The sequence below is a fragment of the Muscardinus avellanarius genome (genome assembly GCF_963383645.1).
Source record: "Muscardinus avellanarius genome assembly, chromosome: 16".
NCBI lineage: Eukaryota > Metazoa > Chordata > Mammalia > Rodentia > Gliridae > Muscardinus > Muscardinus avellanarius.
Genome location: NC_137802.1, coordinates 24858113 through 24865236, shown reverse-complemented (window position 1 = coordinate 24865236; position 7124 = coordinate 24858113). Strand labels below are relative to the sequence as shown.

Genomic DNA, 7124 nt, shown 5'->3' with positions numbered 1-7124 from the left:
GGCCCCAGCTCCCAAATAAAAAGCCACGGGGGAGTGGAGTCCACGTGCGGAACCTGTGGCCTCCCAGCGCGCTAGTCAGTGCCGTCCACCAGCTCGCACAGCATGTTCTCTAAAGCCCTGATGCGCTGCTCCTGGGCCTGCACCTGCTCTCGGAGCGCCTTGATCTCCTCCAGCAGCGACTCCAGGGTGCGCTGCTGCAAAGGACAGGAGAGGCGGTGGAGAGTGGGCGGTGGGGGAGTATGCGGGGGCGGGGGGGGGGAGCGGGGCGGGCCTTACCGCTAAGGGGGCGTCGCTGGCCGAGGGGCCGCGCCCGGGGCCAGCGGGCCGGCGCTCATCCAGGATGTTGCGCTTGGTGACCCGAAGCTCGCGGTGCTTGGGGGGCACGTAGCCATCCCTCAGCGAAATGAGCACAGGTTCAGCGTCCTGGCCCGAGAGCCATTCGTCGGCTTCCAGGGCCGGCTCCGGGCCGGGTGTATCCGGGTACAGATCGTCCTGGAACAGGTCTGACTGCGGGGATGGGTGGAAATGGGGCCCACGTGAGTGGGCTGCTGTGCTCCCCTCCACCTCCGAGCCCCGCCGCGCCCTCCCGGCCCTCACCTTGCGGGGCACAGTCATGACGATGGGCTCACACTTTCTTTCGTGCAACTTGTAGAACCTGTAAGAGAACGAGTTCAGCCTCTCCGCCACAGACTGCCCCACTCCCAAGCCCTTAGCTTGTCTGGGGTCAGTGCGTTGGAGGCCAGCCCTTGCGGATCGCCCACCGTGTGCACTGTACTTTACACACAATTCCAGTTGTGCGTTAAGACACTTCTGATGGGTGCTCGTAATCATTTTACAGAAAAATGGAGTTCAGAGTATGTCAGGCTGGTGAGCAGCTGGGGCTTGTATGAAGCAAGCGTGTTTGGTACCCCATCAACCTCTTTCCCAAAGCACGAATATTCCGGGAGTTACGGGGCAGGGGAGGCTGCAGAAGGAGCCAAGGCTGCTGACCGGGCGATCTCGCACTTGCTGACGTCCAGCCCGCGCTTGGGCATGAAGCCCATGCCGCGCTGTGGCTCTTTGCTGCTGAAAGTGTTGAGGTAGTGCACGAAGGGCGGCTCCTCCGTAACTTCAAAGTACCGGATGCTGCTGTCACCCTGCGGGACCGGGCGGGTCAGCCGTGGGGGGGGCACCCCACCCCCGCCCGCCCTCCCCGCCCCGCCTCGCGCACCTTGCCGCACAGGTAGACGATGCTGGAGTCCGGGTCGTAGAAGGGCAGCAGGACCCCGTTGCTGGTGTCCATCTCCTGCAGTGCTACCGGCTCCTCAAAGTTGTTCTGCGGAGCACGGAGGAGTGACCCCCCCGCCTCTCCTCGGGCTGCTTGAGCCCCCGTTAGGCTTCCTGCCCGCCCCAAATCCCATGCGTTGCCAAGTCAGTGCACTTCCAGCCCCTCCCCGGGACACGGCACTCCCCTTCCCCGCACTGTACCCCCTCGCCTCGCATGCAGTCACCGCAAACCACCCCCAGGGACTCGGCATCACCGGGTGGGAGCGCCAGCGCCAGCTCCTTCAGGCGACGCCGCAGAACTGGGTAGAGGGGTGGGTGTGGGATGGCAGGCGCTGCACAGGCGGCAGCAGCCCCCAGCCCTGTCCAGGTGAGAATGCCCTGCGGGTGGGGGGCCTGCCCCTCTCCCGTGATGCCAGTCCCCGGGGCACACACCCAGTCTCCAGCGTTACCGGGTCCCACAGGCCCAGCTCTCGCTGGCTCATGCGGGTGAATCCCGTGGTGAAGATGTGACCCTGGCGCGTGAAGACTGCCCGCATGGGCCTCATCCCCTCATGGGCTGCAAACCTCTCCTGGGGGCGGGGAGAAGGAAGGGGCATCACCAGCTGCAGGCCCTGGGAGTGGAGGTGGAGGTGGCATGTGTGTGTGCGTGCGTGTGTGTGTGTGTGTGTGTGTGTTTAGGGGCCCTAGGAACTCAGTTTCCAGGGGACCGACGCTGGCTCCTGGCATGGAGAACGTCTGGGCCCAGAGCGGGCGGGAGGGGCGCAGCTCCCAGCAGCTCCCTTAGCGCCCTCAAAGGCCGATCACTACGCGGGTGATGTCTGCGGGCTCCCCGGGTGCACGGCGAGGCTCTCCCCACAGGAGCCCCGGCGCGGCGCTCCCGGCCGACCCGCGCGGCCTGGCCTACCGGGTCCCAGAGCGCGAGCTGCCGCTCACTCATCCTGCTGAAGCCGGTGCTGAGCAGCTTCCCGTCTGCGGTGAAGACGGCCCGCAGCGGGCGGGCGCCCTCGTGAGGCCGGGCTCGCTCCTGCTCGCGGGGTTAGTGGGTTAGAGCGCCCGCCGCACTAGACGCGCGTGCTCCTCGCACACATGCACGCGCCCCTGGTACCCCGCACCCCGCGGGTCAACACAGGCAGGACGGGGCAGCTCTCCAGCCAGGGTCAGGCCCCAGACCCTGGAGGACTCCGGCGGCCGGAGGAGAGGAGCGGGCCCTGGAGCTCAGGTTGCATGCAGGTTCTGGTGGGAGGGTGGAGTCTCAGCTTCTCCCCTCCTCGGTCTTCTGAGATGCAGCGGAAGGGAGGAACAGGAGCAGGGCAGAGAACTGCCGGCCTGGGCTGTGGTTGCAGGGACAACTAGCCTCCGGAGTATGCGTGGGGCAGGTAAAAGCTGGGCCCGGGGGCTCTGATGATTGTGGGCAAATAGGGTGCTGGTCACTGGGCAAGGCTGCCAGAGCGCGTCCAGGCCAGGCACTCACCGCTACCACTTGGCCCTTCCGGGGGTCGATGATGCGCAGGGTCTTGTCCTTGCAGGTGGTAGCTAGCAGGCTGCCATTGTTATTCCAGCACACGCTGTGAATGACGTCTGGGTGCAGGTCGTCCAGGCTCAGCAGAGCCTCCCCAGTGCCCACGTTCCAGATGATGATCACATTGTCACCACCTGCCCAGAGCAGACAGGCGGGGTGACACGGGACTGACCCTGTCGCCCTGGCTCTCACCCACAATCAGGACCCTCCCTAGGTCCCCAGACCTGCACTGAGCAGGACGTTCCTGGCAGTGGGGTGCCAGGACAGGATGCCCACACGCTTCGAGTGGCCCTCGAGAGTGATGATAGGTTCTGTGATGTTGCGCACAGGGGTGTAGTCTGGAATCTGCCACACCTGGTGGAAGGAAAAGGCAAAGGGTAGATGTGGCGTGGGCCGGCTCTGCCCCTTCCCCCTCACCCCCCTGCCCTTAACCCTACTGGCTGTCTTGAGTGGTAAGGGCAGGATATGGTGGTGCCTGCCTGGAGGGAGGGGGGGCAGAAACAGCTGGGAACCAGGAAGGGGCACTGCAAAATCTCCAGAGACCTCGGGTTCCCTCCTGCAGGGAGACTTCAGAGCTTGTCCCCTGCTCTTTGGGCCCCAAGTTATCCGTGGCTATAATTAGTGCTGAGCAGTGCATCCTGGGAGGGAGTGGGCAGGTAGCTAAAAATAGCCTGGGAGCTGGGCAGGGCTGGGCCCTGGCCTCACACCCCATCACCTTCCCCAGCACAGGTGAGCCGGCCCTCCCGGCGCCCCTCCCTGCGCCCCGCCCAGCTGCCTAGCGGCACCTGCTCCTACCATGATGGTGGTGTCGTCTGAGGCACTGGCGATGACATTGTCATTATGTGGGCACCAGTCGATGTCCAGCACGGGGGCAGTATGTCCAGTGACCAGTGGGTAGTTCTTATCCACTCGTCCTGTCTGGAGTGGTCAGAGATGTGCTCACCAGTGTGTTTTTGTTCCTTTTTTCTGGTGCTGGGGATGGAACCCAGGGCCTCCTGCATGCCAGACAAGCGCTGTACCTCTGAGCTATACCCCCAGACCATCCTGTGTGTTCTTTCTGGAGTGGGCACAGAATCTGTTTACATCTCCATTCTTTTTCATGTGTTTTCTCTTTGCAGACCACTCTCTGTACTTCTAACCTGGTCCAGTCCACTTCCTGCACTTTGCTGAAGGCAGAGTTGAAATCATTTAATATTAGGAAATCTGACACAGAGAGTTAAGATGACGGAACCAGGGACCCACAAGAGTAGAGCCCAGCACTAAGTCCGGTGCTCTCCCAAGACACCTACTTGGAAGAGGCTGTTCTCGAGCCTATTTCCCCATTGGGAAGTCTGTGGGAAGTCCCGGAGTGGGAGGCTGAGGGGAGCCAAGACTCAGTGCAGTGCCCTAGCCCCACCTGGCCAGTCTCTCCCTACACACCTCACTTGGCATTGGAGGCCCACTCATTTTGGGTCATCATGGGCTGCTTGGGGGGGCCCTGAGGCCTACACCAGGCAGTAGGGACGAGGGGTTGGCTATGTGTCATTGAAATGGCAGTGATGGGGGGGGGTGTTAGCTCTATTGGAAATATGAGTCCTGGGGACAGTGTCTCTGGATGGTGTCCGGGTGAGTCATTGGCTATTGTCAGGCCTGACCCTGCCACTGTGGGGCCCTGTAACAAGAGTAAAGGAGCCAGAGTCCAGGCCAAGGTCATGTGGCGTGTTCACGCCAGGGGTGGCAGTGCCCAGGGGTCTTGAGGTTACTCAACAGAGATAGCAGTCATTACCTGACTCCCTTTCCTAGGGGCCTGGGCTCTGCCCTCACGTGTTATGTCTCCCTGCCCTTCATGCTGTTTACCTCAGTGCAAGACCCAGGGTGGAGAGGGCGCCAGGGATGACTGAGATAGCACCTGGCCCTGTTCTCAGAGTACTGCTCTGAGAGGTATTTTTTCTTTTTTTCCATACTGGGGATGGAACCTAGGGGCATTCGACCTCCGAGCTACACCCCAGCCCTGTTTTTTATTCTTTATTTTGAAACGGAGTCTCACTGAGTTGCAAAGGGCCTAAGTAGCTGAGGCTGGCCATGAACTGCTATCTTCCTGTCTCAGCCTCTCGAATGCTGGGATTATAAGTGTGCGTCACCACGCCCAGCTTCTGAGAGGTGATTTAATCAAATGGTCGCTCTGAGCTGGGGAGGAGGATCTCCAGGGCCAGCGTGAGGGGTGTGGCATCAGAAGGGCCAGGGCCAGAATCTGCCACCCAATGCCTTCCTGGTCCTTGCTGGACACAGGGTGCTACGTAGAGAGGTGGATGGGCTTGGGGGAGGGTGTCAGCCCCGGGGCATTGTTGCTCAGGTGGGGCGCGGGAGCCTCCTCACTGGTTCTCGAGGGCTTGGGGAACAGGGAGCAGCCAATCCACACCAAGTGCCGTCCTGCCTAAGGGATGATGCCAGGAGCTTCCTCCCACTTTCCTCCCTCCCCTCAGCCCTCACCTTGGCCAGAGGCAGGACGATGAAGGCACCCCCGCCGCCGGCCTCCACAATAATGGCCAGAAATTTGGGGTTGACAGCACAGAAGGAGCTGTCCCATGTGACCTTGGACACGCGGATGTCCTCGTAGGCCTGGTCGGCCTTTGCTGCCTGCCCGAACACATGGCGGAACTTGCTCTGCCGAACCACGCGCCGGCTCATGGCTGGTGCAGAGATGGGGAAGCTCAGTGTCCAGAGATGCTTTTGGTCCTTAGTCCTGGGAACTGTGGGAGGGAGGAGTGGAGAGGGAGGCAGGTAAGGAGGGCATCCGGCCAGGAGTTGGCTTCTAAAAGCAGAGCCTTTTCTTCAAAGTGATCAGCGTGGGGGACAGTTCTTTGCCATCTGCCAAGCACTGACTTTTCCTTAGGGAGCCGAGCTGGGGTCCAGTGGAGTCTGGCAGGGGCTGAAAGCTTCCTGAACACAGCGTGGTTGGGAGGGGCCTCGGTGCCAGGCTGCCCTGCTGCTGCTGGCCTTGGAGGGGCAGCTCTTCACCAAGAGTCTGTCTCTCCTCAGAAGCAGCTCCCGGGGCCCTATCCCACACGCTCGTCTCTGGCATGGTTCAGGCATATGGGTTTTGTTTTATTCAAAAAATGTTCAAAGAGAAGTTCCTCTGGTAAGCTAACCCGAGTCCTTCCTGCTACCGTTTCCATCGGGTTCTTCCCTCGGGGAGGAGGCCCAGTGCAAGGTGGGTCCCTCCTCCGTTCCCGGCAGTCCTGGCCCTGCGTGGTCTCTGGCTTTCAGTCCCGCACTTTGGCCTAGCTGACCTCTGGCTTCCCAGTCCTGGCTGGGCCTCCTGGTAAAGGCCGCTCGGCGGGTCCGGCGGCCCAGGTGTGCGGGGTGCGAGGGTGAGAAGCCCCCCCCACTGGAGCCGGTGCTGCTACTGTTCCCGAGGAGACGCACCCAGCCTCCCCAAGGGGTCAGCCCCCGCCGCTCCCGGTCCGGGGTGTCCCGTGCGCGCCCTTCAAGGTGCCCCGCGGCCCTCCCCGCACCCTCCTCCGGCCTCCTGCCCGGGCGCCGGCTCTCCAGAGTCGGGGTCCGCGCGCCGGCCGCGGTCCGGCCAAACAGAGGCGCCCCCCCGCCCGCGGGGCCCGCGCTACCTGTGCTGGCCGGCGGCTGCTCGGCGGGGCGGCCCGGGTCAGGGCGCGCCGGCCTCCTGCGTGTCCGCGGCGCTCTGCCCGCCGCCGCCCGGCCGCCCCGCCGCCGTCCAGCTGCCGCTGCCATCAACCCGAGGGCGGGCTCGGGGCGGGGCCTCGGCCGGGGCTCCCCCCTCGGAAGCCGGGCGCCCGCGCCCCTCCGCGCCCCGCGCCGTCCCGGGAAACTGCAGAAGTGGGTGCGGGGGGCACGCCGCCCGCAGCTCGGAGCACCGGGGGAGGCCGCGGGACGCGCCGGGAGTCGTCTCAGTCACTGGGTGAGGGTCTCCACAGGGGCTTAGAGAATGTTACTGTCATTGTTAAGAGCGATCCCGACCCTTTGAGAAACGAAAACGCTGCCACAAGCTAGGTTGTTTCACCCGCTTAGAGAAACAGAAACAGCTTAGAGACCCGGGAAGGGAGAAGAAACCCCGCGCTGGCTCCCCCTGCCCCCAGCCCAGGTTCAGGGCTGGCCCAGGTCTCTGGCCACACGTTAGCCTGACATTCTTTCTCTTACCAAGAGCATTCTACCTCTGAACTACACCCCAGCCCTATTTTATATATCTTCCAAACGTGGTCTCCCTGGTTCCACCCCAGTACCACAAAACAAACAAACAAACAAACAAACAAACAAACAAACAAACAAACAAACAACAACAAAAACCAGCCCTGGGGGAAAGAGAGAAGGTGGTGAACTCAGGATA

General features: G+C 62.7%; 1 protein-coding gene across 7 annotated transcripts; it reads right to left on the bottom strand.

Moving 5' to 3' along the window:
- Positions 1–71: 71 nt before the first annotated feature.
- CORO6 (coronin 6) lies at positions 72–5452 on the bottom strand (the record flags this gene model as incomplete). 7 transcript variants are annotated; one of them, XM_080712754.1, is made up of 11 exons in its annotated part: positions 72–194; positions 277–507; positions 598–655; positions 991–1136; positions 1211–1315; positions 1716–1835; positions 2171–2290; positions 2738–2919; positions 3010–3139; positions 3581–3703; positions 5255–5452. In XM_080712754.1, 11 exons carry the CDS (start codon positions 5450–5452, stop codon positions 72–74), a joined length of 1536 nt encoding a protein of 511 aa, XP_080568880.1. The 7 variants fall into 7 exon arrangements, with proteins under 7 accessions (XP_080568880.1, XP_080568881.1, XP_080568882.1 ...); XM_080712755.1 differs by lacking the exon at positions 1716–1835 and adding an exon at positions 1468–1565 and having other exon boundaries at positions 2200–2290; XM_080712756.1 differs by lacking the exon at positions 1716–1835.
- Positions 5453–7124: the final 1672 nt, after the last annotated feature.